Source organism: Aythya fuligula, chromosome 2 (assembly GCF_009819795.1).
Source record: "Aythya fuligula isolate bAytFul2 chromosome 2, bAytFul2.pri, whole genome shotgun sequence".
Taxonomy (NCBI): Eukaryota; Metazoa; Chordata; class Aves; order Anseriformes; family Anatidae; genus Aythya; species Aythya fuligula.
In genome coordinates, this window is record NC_045560.1 from 110,201,334 (window position 1) to 110,219,563 (window position 18,230).

An 18,230-nucleotide genomic window follows, 5' to 3' on the forward strand; every position below is an offset into this window, starting at 1 on the left:
TTCACATATCACTGGTATTTAACTCCCTTTTTTTTTTGTCATAGAAAAGCAAACTGCTGAAGTGTGAAGCTCTCTGCTTTGGCACTGCCATGGGATCTTGGCAATTTAAACTATGGTTACTTTTTGCTCTGCATTCATGAATATTCTTCATAGGTTCCTGAGTGTCTTTGACCATGAGATAAATCTTATTGAACAAAATCTTAGTTAAAGCTGAGCTGGGGGACTGATACTAAGATAGGATAGCTTCTATTTCGATTTTCCAGTTGAGGTTCACAACACAGTTTACAAACTCTGAGGACTGCAGATTTAAAGTTGTGTGTACCTGTGCTTCTTAAAATTAGAAGTTTGAAAATTTGCTACATTAAACCGTAAAAGAAGAGGTTAAACCTGTTTGCTTGTATCTGTACTTAGTTTATGTGTATGCATGATGAGGAAAAGGGTTTTTACGTGTAAAAAATAGAGTGAAAGAGCTTGTCACATCAAGACAGACAAGAGATTAATCCTGGTTCAATAACATTTTGATATGAGATACTGTTCTCCTCTTTGTTTTTCACGTAGGTCCTGACCAGATACCCCTGAGGGAAGAATTTGAGCAGATCATGTTGAAAGCTATGCAGGAGTTCACTCTGAGAGAGCGATCCTTGCAGATAAGTGCACAGTGCATCTCTGTGTCGCCAGGTCAGCTCCCTTGGCTTGCTAGGTTAATTGCTAGTGTGTCCCGGGACCTCGTGCACGTGGTCGTTACCCAGAACTCGCTGGCAGAGGGCATCTCGGAGACCTTGAGGTCTCTCAATGAAATGAAACATCATCAGAAGCTCCCGGATTACGTAGTTGCCATTTGCGCATCAAAGATACGAGGAAATGAGTTCTGCGTAGTAGTCCTGGGTAAGTGCATTTGCAGGACACTGTGAATCTTAATGGAAATTTGCAGAATGCAGTTTCTCAAGACGTTGTTGCAGCTTTGAAATTTCCAGCTTTTACATCCTTTTTTTAATTTTTACTCTCCTTCATATTTTTGCTCTGCAATGTTCACTGTTCCTTCATCGAGACTTGGAGTACTGATGTCCACGAGGACCTAAAAAACCAACTGTGCATATCAAGAAGTCTTTATGGCTTCTTGAGAGAATTGAGAGAATGGCTTCTTAGAAAATACCTTCTTAGAAAATATCTTGGCTTGGCTTCGTAGAAAATATCTTGGAGTGACCCAGTGGCAAATGAATCTGTCTGTCCTCTGTTTCATGTAACAGCTGTGCCATCTTACGTGATGGGTACTGGATAGACCACAGTCTTCTGCAGATCACTGTAAAACAGAATATGCTTTTTATCCTTTTTACCATGTTGATTTTCAGATTCTTCATATAAATTAGTAATGTTCGTTCTTCTTCTATACTTGGGATAATTACTTTTTCATATTTAACCAAAATCCTCCACTCCATCTAAGGTACAGACATTTATTTTGCATATCATTCGTCACTTAAGTGTGCAAACCTATGGACAATGGCTGGCAAACAATGTGCTAGACAGATTTCTCCTGTCTCTAGCAAAATAGGTGTGAGATTCTCTCCCAGGGTGTTGGGTAAAGGCAGTGGAGATCCATAACTGAACATTGGCATGCCCCTTACCTCCAGGATGAAAACGTTCCGTTCACAGTGTGCTGTGTTAAAGACTGATCTTGCTTTTTTTCCCCTCCTCTCCAGGTCAATATCAATCTAGAGCACTTGCAGAAAGCATGCTTACCACCAGTGAATTTTTGAAAGAGATTAGTTATGAGCTCATCACAGGGAAAGTTAGTTTCCTGGCATCACATTTCAAAAACACATCTTTAGGTAAGTGATCCTAAGAAACAGAAGTTCCAGCAAAGACAGGGATTGTGTCATTTTTGGGGGGGGTTGGTGTTCCCTTCTGTTCAGCAGTTAAATCACACATGAATACAGTTTTCCCTTTCTCACTGTGAAGTATCTTTTCTTTTCCTTCATGGAGTGAGTGTACAGAAGTACTCAGCCTTCACCTGTGCAGTGGGAATTATTCCTCTTGTGACAAAACATTTTTAGCACTGTTTGGATTGCTGAATTTGACAGGAGGGCATCATTCTTTGTTTGCACTTTTAGCACAGGTGTTAGAAGCTGTTTTCTAGTGTGTTTCTTTGTAACATCTGACATCATGAGATGTCACCATTAGCTGTAAAGGCACAGAACTGAAATTATTAATCCCCTCTCCTCTCCTCTCCTCTCCTCTCCTCTCCTCTCCTCTCCTCTCCTCTCCTCTCCTCTCCTCTCCTCTCCTCTCCTCTCCTCTCCTCTCCTCTCCTCTCCTCTCCTCTCCTCTCCTCTCCTCTCCTCTCCTCTCCTCTCCTCTCCTCTCCTCTCCTCTCCTCTCCTCTCCTCTCCTCTCCTCTCCTCTCCTCTCCTCTCCTCTCCTCTCCTCTCCTCTCCTCTCCTCTCCTCTCCTCTCCTCTCCTCTCCTCTCCTCTCCTCTCCTCTCCTCTCCTCTCCTCTCCTCTCCTCTCCTCTCCTCTCCTCTCCTCTCCTCTCCTCTCCTCTCCTCTCCTCTCCTCTCCTCTCCTCTCCTCTCCTCTCCTCTCCTCTCCTCTCCTCTCCTCTCCTCTCCTCTCCTCTCCTCTCCTCTCCTCTCCTCTCCTCTCCTCTCCTCTCCTCTCCTCTCCTCTCCTCTCCTCTCCTCTCCTCTCCTCTCCTCTCCTCTCCTCTCCTCTCCTCTCCTCTCCTCTCCTCTCCTCTCCTCTCCTCTCCTCTCCTCTCCTCTCCTCTCCTCTCCTCTCCTCTCCTCTCCTCTCCTCTCCTCTCCTCTCCTCTCCTCTCCTCTCCTCTCCTCTCCTCTCCTCTCCTCTCCTCTCCTCTCCTCTCCTCTCCTCTCCTCTCCTCTCCTCTCCTCTCCTCTCCTCTCCTCTCCTCTCCTCTCCTCTCCTCTCCTCTCCTCTCCTCTCCTCTCCTCTCCTCTCCTCTCCTCTCCTCTCCTCTCCTCTCCTCTCCTCTCCTCTCCTCTCCTCTCCTCTCCTCTCCTCTCCTCTCCTCTCCTCTCCTCTCCTCTCCTCTCCTCTCCTCTCCTCTCCTCTCCTCTCCTCTCCTCTCCTCTCCTCTCCTCTCCTCTCCTCTCCTCTCCTCTCCTCTCCTCTCCTCTCCTCTCCTCTCCTCTCCTCTCCTCTCCTCTCCTCTCCTCTTTTGTGTTTATTCAATTGGCAAATTTCCCAGCCCTCTCTTCTCTTTATTTCCAGTCCGGTGCCCCTTCACAGATTTGCCGTCAGCCATGTGAGAACATCTGTATGTCATGTTATACATCATTTATCTTAAAGTGCTTCCAGATAATTTGGTCTTGTTAATTCTTAACTAGGTGATGATTTGGACAAGCTGTTAGAGAAGATGCTACAGCAGCGAGGGGAAAGCGTCATTATTCCTTTTAATGGAGATGTTAGTGAGTGTGTATCATCACAGGAGGCAATTGCCATGGTTTCTACACAAGAACCAGGTAATTTTTTTTAACATGCAAGATGTGAAGTAAGTGACTGGTTTGTTAAATGTCAAAATGCATGTGCCTCAGAAAAGTCTGAAGAGTCTGTAGTCAGTGTGCCAACCTTCAAATATTAATATTGCCATCTGGATGTAGAAATACATCAGTCTCCTGGATGGAAAAACTCAGTAGCAGCTTCAGCAACTTTTATTCCCCCTAGCTTTTATAATTCCAAAGTTAAAATATGTGATCTGTTCTGCACAAAGCAGAGTAGAGAAGATGTCAGTGTGGCCTCATCTCACCCTTGTACAACTAGAAAAGGTATGTAATTTTATGTTCATGGCAAAGAGAACTGTGTTCTCCTTGCTGTTCTCCCCAGGTGCCCTCCTGAGTTTTAACTTTTGATATTCCTCACTTTCCACATGTCAAGTTGTAATAATATGTACTATGCAGTTGTGCCCTGGGGCTTACTTCTTCCCAGTTTTTGAGGAGAGTGTTTTAGGATCTCGGAGCGAGTGTGCTAGGCAAGCATAATCTATAATTTTCATACTTGATATATGTATTATTCAGCATACTGTGATGGGGATACTTAGGTGCAGTGGATGAGCTAGGAGTGTCTACTTAAAAATGCTAATTATCATTTTTCCCATTTTGGAATTGTTTAATTATTCAGAGTTTTAACCACGCTTTCCTTTTCATATGACAGTAATGGTAAAAGAAGATACACTGAGCTGCTGTGAACACTGAGATTCTTTTAGGTCTAGTATTAAAGCAAATGCAACCTCCAATAAAGCTTTGTTTTCCCTGTGAAAGAAAGGTATGCTTCTGACTCACATTAGTTAGTTCAAATTAATCGTCTCAGGGTTAAATCTGAACAAAACCAAGATGGTTTATAGTCTGCAAATGGATCAGAAGATCCAATTAGGGTGGTTGCCAGAAGGACAAGCCTTGAGCTTCCACACAGGATTAATTTGAAATTATAACCATCTTTTGATTTTGTTTTAAATTATTATTATTGTTTTATTTTTGTTCTTACCGTGTAATGATGTGCAGTGGTGATTTTTTAATCCTTCATGTTTTTTTCAAAACTATTATTTTGGGCTAGTTTTGTCTTTAAAATATGGCTATACAATGACTTAAGCTACAGGGAATCTGCCTGAATTTAAAAAAAAAAAAAAGGGGAGGTAACCATTCTGGGCAGTGAGTGGGACCTTTCTCCCAAAGTAGGTCCACAGGAATGAACAACGAAGCAGGTCTGAACAGGAGATAAGTGCACACATGAACACGTGTACGTCTTTGTAAAACTAATGTAGAATCATTAAGGTTGGAGAAGACCTCCAGGATCATCTAGTCCAACCATCCCCAAATAACCTCAGGTTTTCATGTAAATTATAACACTTTTTAAAGTGGTTTGTTACTTGAAAAAACAACTGTTGTTCTAGTGTATTAAATTTGTATTAGGTCTGGATTTTTATTTTATTTTATTTTATTTTATTTTATTTTATTTTATTTTATTTTATTTTATTTTATTTTATTTTATTTTATTTTATTTTATTTTATTTTATTTTATTTTATTTTATTTTATTTTATTTTTTAATGATAAACACTGCTCATCAGGATTTAACCCAGTAGAAAAACTGATGGAAAGAAAAACTGTAATGGGATTATGGTAAATCCTATTTTACTGTTGGTAACCTGCAAGCTGAAAACGGTCAGGGGCTAGTTAAACATGGATTGTCAGGCATAGAAATTGCCTACTGGAAATACTGAAAACAGGAACATGCTTTTTCTTGCAGGAAACAGGAATGTTCTGCTACGTGCCTATAAAAAGTCCAGTCCCCCAGTTCTCTGCAAGTAGTATATTGACACTTATTAAGCTCAGTTAAATCTGACACTCAGATTTTGTTAAAAACCAAGAAACCTCCAAACAAATAAATGCTCTCCTCCCAAAAAAATAATTTAGATTTATTTCATAAGTGTATTGCTTATCTTCCCTTTGTAGTATATGTATATATAATACAGTATACTATAGTGTATATATATAAGACAGATAGACCCATGGCTATCTCAATGCTTACGTAGAGTGGGGCTCAAGAAATCCGAGTAGACCTGACGTACAAATGAACTCCTAGCTTCCTGCTGCCCTGCTAGAATCTTCCTGGCAGGATTATCAAGGCAGGCTCAGTTTCCTCGGCTTAATAGGTGTGGTGGCTCTCCTCCCGTGGTGCCCTGAGCACCATAGCCTCAGCTGGTTCTCCTGGCAGGAGTGGGAGAGGGAAGCTGCTGAAATATGCTTAAAAGTATGCTTAAAAATGCTCAGAAACACTTAAAGCGCTTAAAAATGGGCAGTTCTGTCCCTGAGGTGATCTGACAGATAATCACACTTTGATTAAAAAGAGGAAGTTGACATTTGTGGTTTGTACCCAGCTTTCCAGAGTGTTAGGATTTATTCTGGTGAGTGATTCTTTTGCTTTTTTTTTCTCATAGTAGAGGGTAGGTGATTTGGAGGGTCGTGTATGTTGGGGGGTGGGGAAGTAAACATGCTTCTTGTTGTGTTTTGTTTTCTTTTTCAAACACGCACACTCTAGATTTGGATGTTGATACCTTCCAAATTTACCAGCCACAGCTTACGGTTGCCAGAAAGCTCTTGTCTCAGGTTTGTGCTATAGCAGACAGTGGCAATCAGAGCCTGGACCTGGGCCACTTCAGCAAAGTAGACTTCATCGTTATCGTTCCCCGCTCAGAAGTCCTGGTGCAGCAGACCCTGCAACGGATCCGACAATCAGGTAAAAGGAAGGGGAGGAAAAAGAGACTGCTAAATCACACCCAAGTACGTGCTTGCCGTTAAATCATCTCTGACATAAGCGCTCCTCTTTGTATTTTGCATGTCTTTTATTGGCTCCAATAGTTGGTATTGATAAATTCATAACATCTTCCTTTCGTAAATTGGGCCCAAGCTGTACAGCAGAAGTGGCAAAAGGAATTGCCATATTCATACAGATCTGAGGAATACTTGACCTGAAGAAGTATCCAGCTGTCAAGAGAGAGAGGGAGGATGAGTGAATACAGTTGTTCAGATCTTTTATCCCCTGTGATTGCTAGTGCCTTTTGTTCTAGGTAGACATTTGTGTATTTGCTCTCGTGTATTAGCACAAGCATAAGTGCAGGTACATTTACGTAGGTAAATGAGTAATACACTCACACTAGCAGACAGTAATTGCCATACTGGTTCAGATAGTGAGGTTTTTTGTTGAGTTCTGCATCTCACCACAGCTAAATACATCAAGAAGAACAAGAAAGCTTTAGTGTCCAGGTGAAGGAATATGTCCCCTTTGAGAACAACTCTTTTTATCCACTCTGTTAGTGATTGACATGTCCAGAAAAGCATAAGAGCTTCTTTTCAGGAAAAAAGTAAAAATCCTGTCTAATGGAACTGTGGACTGTCTGTATAGCTGTTTGGTCATTTAGCTATATATTTAGGATATTTTTCTGTTTGTTTCACCAGCAGGAATTCTTTTCTGCCTTCATCAGTATCTAATAATCCCTTGTATTTGCATTTGAAAGTTAAGGGTATGAGCTTCCAGTGTAATGTTTCTGTGAGTGGCTTTAGGTAGCTGTTTTTTTCCCTCTTATTTTCAACTCTGAACTAAAACGTCCCGTGGTTTCTGACTGTGCCGGTATCTTGATGTAGCTCAATGTTATGGTCCATCTCTGCAGGTATTTTTTCTCAGCTTGGTGCTATTTTATTAGTTAAAGGAAAAGAATGAATTAGATTACTTGAAATAGGGTTTTCTTTTCCTCCCTAATGCAACCTTGTTTGCTGTGTTTTGGTTTTTTTTTGTTCCATTCCTTGTTTCTTCACACATTTTATTTACTTTATCACGTGTGTGTCTTAATAATGCCGCACATTACACCAGAGGTTGTCTGATATTACTGTTTCACATTCATTTTATTATATTAAATGAGTGGTTTCTACTTTACGTTTTACACAATTGTAAAAATGATTAAGAGCCTGGCCAATAGATAGTTGACCCACATGTCACTGTGGTTTATTGCTCCTTCTTTAACTCAGAAGGTGTTCAGTGCTACACACATCTTGCCTATTTTATGAATATGATGGCAGTTTGTTGCTACAAAGACTGCTAGAGAGTAGTTGTGTTTTACTGACATTTAGATGCTAATATTGAGGCAGAGGCAAGGCATGAAAAAATGATACTAGAGTTAGTTTTACATAAATTTAAGATTTTTGCAAAGGAAAGGCCCGAGTAACTACTTCTGACTGTGGCAAGGTTAAAATATTACCTAATAATAATGGGACGTTTGGCCTAGTATCATGGAGCACAGCCAACTGAGTGCTGCTCTGGAAGTTTTTGTGGATTTTTTTTTTCCTTTTTGGTAATGTGAGAAGTCTTTGGAAGGTCTTCAGGCACTTTTTGTAGGAAAGCCAGAAGCGAAGAAGCAGATGTCCATCTCCATTGTGAGAGAAGATGCATTGTGATAATCCTCTTCCCGAGGCGTATCAGTGATTTGGCTACGTTGTGATACTGGCAGACCATACCTACAGATGACAATTAATTATTGGATGTACTCAGAGGAAAAGATTTTTTTTTTTGCATTCTCCTTTTTGGTAGGTGTCCTTGTGGACTTGGGCCTGGAAGACAATGGAACAGCGTATCAGCGAGCTGAGAAGTACGTGGTTCGGCTAGACAACGAGATTCAAACAAAATTTGAGGTTTTCATGAAACGAGTGAAGCAGAACCCATATACGCTGTTTGTGCTGGTTCATGACAATGCCCATGTAGATTTAACAAGGTAGGTGCTTCGATGTACTGAAGGAAAACAATCCTCTCCCAGTGTCTTTCTGTTAGCTTTTCCAAAAGACTTACCACTTAGAGGTTCCTCTAGGCCTAAGGCATCTTGTTCCTCAAAATCAGAAATGGTCTTCTGTACTTGAGCCTGATAAATAATTAACTAATTAGTTAGCTAATTCTGATTCAGCTGAAGTTGGATGAGACTAGCTTCAGATCGTTGTGTCCCTAATAAAACTGTTCACAGGGGTAAGAGCTATGGTACTGAAGTGCAGGAAAAAGGGCTGAAATTTGCACCTTTCTTTCCTCCTTTGCCTTTTTCCTATTTCCCTGTTGTTTTTTTTCTGTATGCAAACCTGAAGCTGTCTCACATTCTCAAACTAGCCATGTTTTAATTCATGCTTTTATCCTTGATGACAGCGTTGCTTTTATTATGAGAAGACTTATATATATCTAATACTTTTTACTAGCTCCTGTAAGAAAAGGATTTAAAAAACTGTTGAAGTTGGTCAGTGTCAGATCTGCACAGAACAGCACATACACATGTGCAAAAACACTTCTTCACGCTGAATCACAACTTTACTATTGACAAAAAGAAAGAAGTAAATAAATAGTTCTGGTCTTGTTTTCTGAATAAACTGAGGAGAAAAAATTTAATGTGATTTAGACATGGTGCATTAGGTTGTGGGACTCATTTGGATAGCAGAGATAATAAAATACTTTCCTTGCAGGATAGCTAAAAATAGATAAAAGCAACATTCTTCCTATTTTGTCCTCCCCATTGAATTTTTGTTACACTGAATTTGGAATTCTTGTTTATCACAGAATCACAGGATGGGTTGGGTTGGAAGGGACCTTAAAGATCCCCCAGTTCCAGCCCCCTGCCGTGGGCAGGGACACCTCCCACCAGACCAGGCTGCCCAAAGCCCCATCCAGCCTGGCCTTGAGCACCTCCAGGGATGGGGCAGCCACAGCTCCTCTGGGCAGCCTGTGCAAGTGCCTCAGCACCCTCTGGGTGAAGAATTTCTTCCTAATGTTTAATCTAACACTACCCTTTTTTAGTTTAAAACCATTACCCCTTGTCCTATCACTACACTAAACTATCCTGGAGGCCAAGGTGATTCCAGGAGCTGGAAATCATGACAGCAGGTTCCCAGTCTCTTAGAGAAATGTATCTGCGTGAAGAATCCAGTGGATTTTATAAACCTGTTACTATATCGTAACCCCACAACTCATGCAACAGTGTTCCTCAGTAAGAAGGACATCAGCTTTGGCTTAGTTTTGGTTTCCTCTGTCTGATGATCTTTTAAATTGGCACACTAATTAAACTTCTTACTTTCAGCAGATTTTGGTCCTTTATTTAGTGTTTTTTTTTCCCCCCCCTGTTGCCTGACTCTGCCCACAGAGAACACTCAAATGGTTTTGACATCTTTCACCCTTTCAAAGAGTTTTTTGAGCTGTGATTCTCAGTGCCATGGTCATTTGGAGATTTTTCTGGAGGAGGAGAGTAACCCATTGAATCTCGGGATGTCAGTAAGGCAATTCTTTGCATTCTTATTTCTGCAGTGCCATTTCAAGTTCCCTGTCACATGGTGAGCCTAGTCATGGTCTGGCTGATAGAGTTATTAATTGCAGGGAGGTCCTTGAAGCATTCAACCTCCTTGTTCTTCAGGTCAGCTCTTTTCCTTACGCCTTGCAAACGCAGCAGTCCAGGATCAGCTCTAGCAATGAGGTACATTGGATACAATTTGATACCGTGGTAAGTGTTTAATTTATAATTTTAATTGTGAATCTTAATGTTGACTCTTCACTTAACAGAACCTAGCAGATATATACATTCAAACGAAGTGTTAGAAGGGACTTCTTTCTCTGCTGGAGTTTGTTTAGTCAGGCTCTAGCTACACAGTCCTGGGATGATGACAGTAGAGGTAGCGTTGACATTTAGGCCCAGGAATTTTGTGTTTTCCTCTATCCAGTCACATAAGATGGATAAGAAGACAACAATGACTTTTTATGCTCTGATCAGACAAAGCTCTGTAGACATGCTGGAAACCTCTGGAGCTGGCTTTACATTTTCAAGCAGTCTAACTTTTGACTGCAAGTGCTATGTCATCTAGCCTGTCAAGTCTATTCACAACTTTTCAAATGTTAATAAAAATGGTGTGCTAGGTTAACAAGTCACGGTGTAGCAAGTGCCAGACAGGAGGCGAGAAGTCACTTTGACATCCCGTACCATTACCTTTACTCACCATTCCAGCCAGCTGTTTCTGAGGATGTTTTGTCTACTCTTGCTAAAAAATACCCTTTTTTCCTTTTCTTCGTTTGACTTTAATGTGCTGAGTGGGCCATTGGTTTCTATATTTTAAAATGTTAGTTGGAAAGAAGTTAAAGTTAAAATTAAAAAGCCATTTCCATAAACTCCCAGTATGTTAACAGTCAAACGAAATAGTGGAAATGAAGGAGTGAATGAATACTCAAAGTTTGCTTTTTGGTTGATTGTTAATAGAAGCCATTGTGGTGATGTTCTGTAAAATGGTCTAGACATTTTTTTTTTTCCCCAAAGTAAAAAATAAATAACTTCAGTCTTCTGATTAAACAGATAACTCACAAAAAAGGGTGAGTTTGTATGTGATTAATTACCTTCCTAGTGATCACTGGTGATGTAAATGCACTGGAGGCCATGCTGTGCTGCCAGCAGGCACCTCATGAAATTTCAGGCAGTAAATGCTCTGCCTTTCTGATTGCTGTCAGCAGATTTATGTTCCAGCAAAGAAATGATCAATTTCTGTTTGTCATTAGAGATGTGTAGGATCTGATGATCAAGAAGAGTTTTGGAAATGAATAATGCTTCTGTTTTCAGGTTCTGCTTTAAATAGAAATGAGATAACAGTTGTCAGTAGATATAAAGCCAGAGATAGGGAGCCAGAAAAGAAGTATCAGGATTCTGAAACCCTCCTGCAATCAAAGGTAGAAGATATATTGAAAAATTTGAAAGGACCTACACCTGTCTTTCCCTAAGTGTAGACAAATAGTAAGTTGTAATAAACAATTTGCATTTTATTGTATTCCTTGAAACAAACCAATAACATCATTGAGGAATAAGAAATGAAAGAAAGGATACTTAGCTTTGGAAAATACTTTTTGCTTTTTTTTTTTTTTTAATGACAAAAGAAATGAAAATTGTTTCCAGCTTTTCTTATGTTTTTGCTAACTCTGTATGGAACAGGATGACGCTGCAAGTGAAGACAAGCTGTACTTTGGCTTGAATGAATACAGCAAATCCCTCCAATGGGGAGTCACAAGTCCACTTCTGAGATGTGATGAAACCTTTGAAAAAATGGTCAACACGCTTTTAGAAAGGTAAATAGGATTCTGCTTAATTGGGATCTTAAGGGTACAGATATATTGATGAGCCCCATATAAGGCAGATGAAGACATGATGACATTTGATGTTGATCTGGGAATCCGTGAAGCATGTGCAATTTTTATTTTCATAACAAATTTTGTACTGTTGAAGAAGCAGGGGATGTACTTCATTTGTTCATGGAAAGATGAGGCCCATGCAGTGGCAGTCCGAGCTAGGCAGGTAGCAGAAGTTTCATACCTCACTGCTTCTGCTGTCTCTCTGCTGAGACTGCCAGGAAATTTGTCGTTGGTGGCCCAGGAGAGCAATGTCATTCCAAAAACTGCAATTTTATTATTTCATGAGCTGGCTTTTGGTTCGTGCAGCTGAGAGCTTGAAAGTGGCTTGTAAGTACCTTGTAGCTGCCTGAACAAGCTCATTTCATAGCACATCCCCAGGACAGAATTAAATGCTCACATTACAGAAACAAAAGCAATGGTATGGTTTCCAGCAACGTGGTGTTAACCTGTTCTGCAAATCAGGAGGATGGATCCGTTGTAACTGTTCGGGATATAGTTCTCATGTCTCCATGTTTAACAGAATGGGATTGTTCTGCCTTCAGTTCCGGTTTTTTGCTATTCTATATCAGTCAATATGATTAATTGAAACTGTATCTATATTTAACAAGTAAAATGCAATATCAAATTAGCAACATGAATCATTAAATACATCCATATTGTCTAAAAATATGTAATTAATAAACGTGATACATATTAGTAAGGTCAATTAATTTCAGTAGATCAGTTCTTTAAGTTTCTTATTGCCTTTCTGACCAAGGGCAAGGGAAGAGACAGTGGCCACTATTGCTCTCTTTCTTTTCTTAAGATGTGGATTGGGAAGAGGATGAAGGAGGTCTAGTACACACGTAAATATTGCCCTAGTATTGAGGTTAGGATCAGACTAGAAAGTTTTGTCTCAGAGCCAGCAATCCCTATAGAGAAGTCTAACTTTCTGGTGGAGAGAGTGGGAAATAGGAAATCATGAAGTACTTCTTCCAGAAACCACTTGAAGCAGTGATGGTCCTCTGAGTTCATAGAAGCAGAAAACTTCTGGAGAGCAAAATTTATTAGCCCCTGCTCTTGGGGTGAAGCAGATCTGAGATGATCCGTATCTCCGTTAAGTTAAAGATCTTCAGTTGAAGTTCTGTCCCAAATAAAGACGACAGGAGTTTGTCATTCCTTTTACTCAAGAGCAGGACTTTGCACTTTAAACATTCTCCAAATGCAGAAAATAATTAAAACACAGTTGGGTTTTGAGCGAAATTTTGGTCTGTGAAAATTAAAGGCTCCATTCTTCAAGCACTACAGAAAAAAATGGGTACATCTTTACTGCACAGTCCTGTTTTGTGGTGAATTTTCAGCCACTGCTGTGATTTTGCATGCGCTAACGCAGACCCCTTATCTCCCGAAAGGTACCCTCGGCTGCACAGCATGGTGATTCGCTGCTACCTTCTCATCCAGCAGTATTCCCAGGCTCTGATGGCTCTCACGACCATGGCCTCGCTGAGAGATCACAGCACGCCCGAGACGCTCAGCATCATGGATGACCTGATCACTTCCCCCGGCAAGGACAAGAACGGCTGCGGCCACATGCTCGTCATCAGGGTGCCGTCCGTGCAGCTGGCCATGCTGGCCAAGGAGAGGTTACAAGAAGTGAGGGACAAGCTGGGTCTGCAGTACCGCTTCGAGATCCTCCTCGGGAATCCCGCTTCAGAGCTTACGGTTGCCAAACACTTTGTGACCCGGCTGAAGGTGAGCAGAAACCACGAATTTCGGTGTCGTCATCTGACCGCTGGACGCATTTCGTGTGTGTTCCCACAGGTTTTAAACTTCATTATTGTGTAGGAAAAGAGCCCCTGATCTTTATCTTTTCCAGGGAAGTATACAGGACTTCTGATGAGCATTAATGATTTAGGAACTCGGGAAAAAATTGAATTGTTTCTGGTCCCCAAAGTCAAACACCGGATGTTATCTTGCTTGTTAAAATTGAATAACAGCATGAGTCAGACAGGTTTCCTCTTTGAACCTCTGAAAGCAGAGCTCGGATCTCCCTAGACAAACTAATTATTTCCACCGGTTTATCTCTCGAGTGTATCTGACTGTCTGCTCTGCCTTAACCATCTTCTGCTCTTCTGGCAACTGGTAAAATATTCTGTTTGTTGTGCACTTATTTTCTCAAACCGCTGCGTGCTGAAAGCCTGTTCTGCACAGCACATATGCACCAAGCTAATTGCGTGGATTTATAAGAGGCTGGTACAACGAGCCACATCCACTTCCTGCATGAACCTTGCTACATTAAAAAAAAGTTTGGTCGCCTTTCTTACCAGCTTGAATGTAGTTCAGGTTATCTGTCCTGATCCCTGCTTCACGTCTCACACAGAGATTCATTTTCAGTTTCATTATGAGTTACAGTGTGTTTAAAAGCACACAGAAAATGAAGGAATTTTGTGAACCTTTCCTAAAGAGCTTCTCTACAACCAAGACCAGGTAAAATGTCCTTTAAAGTAGCCACCCCTTCTGTTTCTCAAACCCTGTCTGCTGCAGGAGAGGGAATCACAGAATGGTTTGGGTTGGAAGGGACCTCAGAGATCCCCCAGTTCCAGCCCCCGCCATGGGCAGGGACACCTCCCACCAGACCAGGCTGCCCAAAGCCCCATCCAGCCTGGCCTTGAGCACCTCCAGGGATGGGGCACCCACAGCTTCTCTGGGCAGCCTGTGCCAGGGCCTCTCCACCCTCTGAGCAAAGAATTTCTTCCTAATGTCAAATCTAAATCTCCCCTCTTTTAGTTTAAAGCCCTTTGTCCTATTACTACCCTGATAGAAAGTCCCTCCCCAGCTTTCAGGCCCCCTTTAGGTACTGGAAGGCTGCTATAAAGTCTCCCCAGAGCCTTCTCTACTTTAGGCTGAACAACCCCAACTCAATCCCTCTGTCATGTCACCAACGAAGGTGTTGGATAATGCCAGTCCTGATAGCAGCCCCTGAGGGTCACCGCTTGTTTCTGGTCTCCACCTGGAAGAGAAATAGGCACCTGTGGGTGCCCTGGCGAGGAGGGGAGAGCAGCAATGCTGTCATGGCAATAGAGGTCACCTTTTAAGTGTAATAAGTCAATTTGGGAGCCATTCAGAAGGGCTGCAGCTCTCTGCCCCTCCTGAGTAAAGTGGGCAAAAAATACATTGTTAGCATGCGGGTTTCCAGCTCAAACCTCCAGGTACTCAGGCTTCTTTTTCATTCTTTAGGCTAGAAGAAAGAAAAATCAGTTTTGAATCTGCCTTCCCCCATTTCATTTTCTTGCTGTGCACTTTCTCAAAACCTTCCAGCATGGGGAAGGCACAGCCAGGCTGACCCTGCTGGGCCAGAAAATCTCTCTCTGCTGCTGGGGCTGTTTAACTGAGCCAGCAGAGGCTGGTAGGTAGCTGGAGGATTTTTTTTTTTTTTTCTACGAACATGTTACACAGAAGATGCAGAAATCAGCAGGGGAAAAAAAATCAGGGCTGGGGAAAGAAAATTAGAGCCACGTAACAGAGAAGGGGAATGCTGTTCCAAATCATGCTCTTCCGATGCTAAGAAAAAATTAGTCATAGGTTATTTCAGTGGAAATTTTCAGAAGGTAAAATGGCATGCTGAGTCACTGGTCTGCTATTGAGTCCTCTTTTCCAATCCCTTTCATCTGCCTGAGAAAATGAGTCATAAAACGCGGCCTTTTGGGGAGGAGGAAGCGTAAGGGAAGAACAGGTTGAGCACACGGGCTGAGAACTGAAGAACCGAGAGGGAATTTAAGACAGGGCTCTTGCTTTAGGTTGTGTTTTCCACAGAGTTTGCATGACTCTGTAATTGATACACCTGTGGTGAATCTGTATCGATATCTGTCCATGCACAGGTCAATATTTTGATGGGCAGTTTGAGTGGTTGGGCTCGCCATCGGTAGGATTTGGCTCAACAGACTCCGTGCCTCAGCTAGGTCTGAATTTTCTTCCAACCTGGTTTTGTCCATTATTAAAAAGAAAGAAGAAGAATCTTCTTCCAGCAGAACGAATGCTGTAGCTCAGATACCTGCTGATTCTGAAACAACTGGGGCTTCTTTTCCTTGTCTGGAAAAGGGAAGGCTGGCGTCTTGCCTTTCCAAGCGATGGTCCCTGAGTCTTTCAGCTTTGCTTCCTTCTCACAGTTGCTGTGTGGTGCTCACGCTTCTCTTGCTTGAATGCTGATACAGTTGCTCAAGACAGAGCAGTGCTTGAGGAGGCTTCACCCAAAACAGAGAACCCTGATGAACTCAGCCGCGTTCACCAAGCCCTGCTGAGCCAAGCGCAGCCCTGTGTGCAAAGCAAAGTCAGGAACTGAAAACAAACAAAATAAAACAAGAGGTGATAGCTGAGAAGGTTTCATTTAGACGTGACTTGGATGCTCTCTGTTCACAGGCCTGGCGGGGTAACGAGCAGGATGACTGGATTCCTCGCACCTACCAGGATTTGGAGGGGCTGCCCTGCATCGTTATTCTCACGGGCAAGGATCCGCTGGGAGAAACCTTCCCCAGGTGCTGTTACGGCTCTTGCAATATGGGTGTTTTCTAATATGTTTTGATAAATATTTTTTTTTGGGGGGGAAGTTATGTGGTTTGATACCAACTGGTCATTTTTTTCATAAAGAAGCACGTTTTAAGGGACTTTGGGAACAGTTTCAAATTTTGGAAAGTCTGGCTTGTGAAAAGTGAAGCTCCTGCACTGCGTGGGTCAGGGAACATCTGCGCAGAGCACCAAGGAGCACAGCGTGTTTTAAAATGACGTGATATTCACTAGTTGAACTGTTCGTGAATACTTAATCAGCAATTAAAGATAGGGAGTGTTGTTCAGGGTCGGAGAAAACAAACCATCCTTTCCTCTTGGCTTGGCTTTTGCAGGTCGCTGAAGTACTGCGACCTGCGGCTCATTGACTCGAGCTACTTAACTCGGACTGCATTAGAGCAAGAAGTGGGCCTGGCATGCTGCTACGTCTCCAAGGAGGCGATCCGAGGGCCCATTGTAGCTCTTGACCTGAGCGAGAAGGAGCAGGAGAAGGCTAATGGCAGCGAGAACGACTCTGATGAGCTGCTGATAGACTTGGACAGACCGCAGAGTAACAGCAGCGCCGTCACCGGGACCTCAGGTCAGTTGTCTGCTGCTGCTGCTCTAAAGAGTAAGTCTTTGGTTATCCATCGCTGGAATTTATATGCAAATACTGAGGTGCTTCATCAAACGGGAACGGCTTGTACCCTGCTGCAGGCTGAGCTGTGAAATATTATGTGCAGGTTCTTGCCGTGGGGAGCAATTTCCCTGGCTGCAGCTAAAAGGCAGCAGCGTTGCAGTGGGAGGATGGGTCCTTTATTATTATTTCTTTAATCTTGTATTTCACGTTCGCTGATGGTTTTGTCAGGTGGATCCTGAGAAGATCTTAAAAATCAGAGTAGAAATTTAACAGGATTGATGTTAGGAATAGCAAAACGCTGTGTAACTGGGGGGGGGAGCTGTGGGTAGAAGTGGGTGTTTGCCTCCTGGCCAAGACCAGCAGGGTGGCTGGGTCTTGCCCTACCTCTTCAGGCCTCAGCAGAGAATCCTCTCCCACCAGACCTTTCCTTCCTCGCTTCTGCCTGGCACTTCTAGCTCCTTCCCTTTGTTTCCCTATGAATTTGAGGTGTTAAGGCAGCTGGATCAAGCCTTTGCCAGGCACCAGATCTTACCACACACTTAAAGCTGCCTGGGACGGAGGAGGGAGCAGAGCCCACTTCACCTAAAGGCTGCAGTGAAATGAATGCCCTGTTCCCATGCCAGCCAGTATCTGCTCACTGCCTGCTCTCTGTTTCGCCAGGCTCCCTGGCTGACAACGGCGTCAGCTCCTCAAGCGCGGCGGACAAGTCTCAGAAGCAGGCACCGCCGCTCAGCTTCCAGACCGTGGCGCACAGCTCGGTCGACGAGGGGGCTTACCCTGCCTTCACGGCCGGGGAGACCCTGAAGCAAGAATGCGACTCCCTGGGTAACCAGCTGGCGAGCAGCACCACCTCCAAACTCTCGTCGCTGTCGTCGGTCTCCCAGGCCTTTCGGTGGCCCGGCCACTCGGCCAAAGACAGCCGGGCCCTGCGCGCCGCGCTGCCGCGCATCGTCATCCTCTCCAAAGCGGCCTACTGCCTCCTGAGCTCGCAGAAAAGCGGCAACCTGCCCTCCTCCTCGTCCCTCCTGCCTCACGCCGACGTGGCTTGGCTGAGCTCCCTCAGGCCCCTGCTCCACAAGGACATGAGCAGCGAGGAGCAGTCGCTCTACTACCGGCAGTGGACGACGGCCCGGCAGCACCACGCGGACTTCGGCGGCCAGGGTGAGGCGTCCGGCTTGAGGAGCTTTCACCCCAGGCGGCTGCTTTTGACGGGCCCACCACAAGTAAGAGCACGGTTCCTTCCCCTGGCCTTACTCGCAGGGTGAGAGGACAGGCGCTGAGGACTGCGGCAGGTGGAGGTTGTGCCTGAGAGGCCCCGTGAAACTCGCCCGCAGCGATGCGTTTAGAGATCAAAAATGGGTCAGAATGTAAGGTTAAGT

The 18,230-nt window shown here is 43.3% G+C and overlaps 1 protein-coding gene across 3 annotated transcripts in view; it reads left to right on the top strand.

Annotated features, from left to right (window-relative positions):
* Positions 1–18,230, top strand: part of GREB1L (GREB1 like retinoic acid receptor coactivator) — a 124,527-nt gene that overhangs the window by 93,446 nt on the left and 12,851 nt on the right. For all 3 annotated transcript variants that reach the window (XM_032183462.1, XM_032183463.1, XM_032183465.1), the window contains exons 12-22: positions 559–885; positions 1,698–1,826; positions 3,346–3,480; positions 6,051–6,248; positions 8,094–8,274; positions 9,837–10,029; positions 11,497–11,630; positions 13,085–13,424; positions 16,089–16,204; positions 16,568–16,812; positions 17,512–18,074. In XM_032183462.1, the coding sequence (XP_032039353.1) occupies positions 559–885; positions 1,698–1,826; positions 3,346–3,480; positions 6,051–6,248; positions 8,094–8,274; positions 9,837–10,029; positions 11,497–11,630; positions 13,085–13,424; positions 16,089–16,204; positions 16,568–16,812; positions 17,512–18,074 (2,561 nt within the window). The remainder of the gene's footprint in view (positions 1–558; positions 886–1,697; positions 1,827–3,345; positions 3,481–6,050; positions 6,249–8,093; positions 8,275–9,836; positions 10,030–11,496; positions 11,631–13,084; positions 13,425–16,088; positions 16,205–16,567; positions 16,813–17,511; positions 18,075–18,230) is intronic.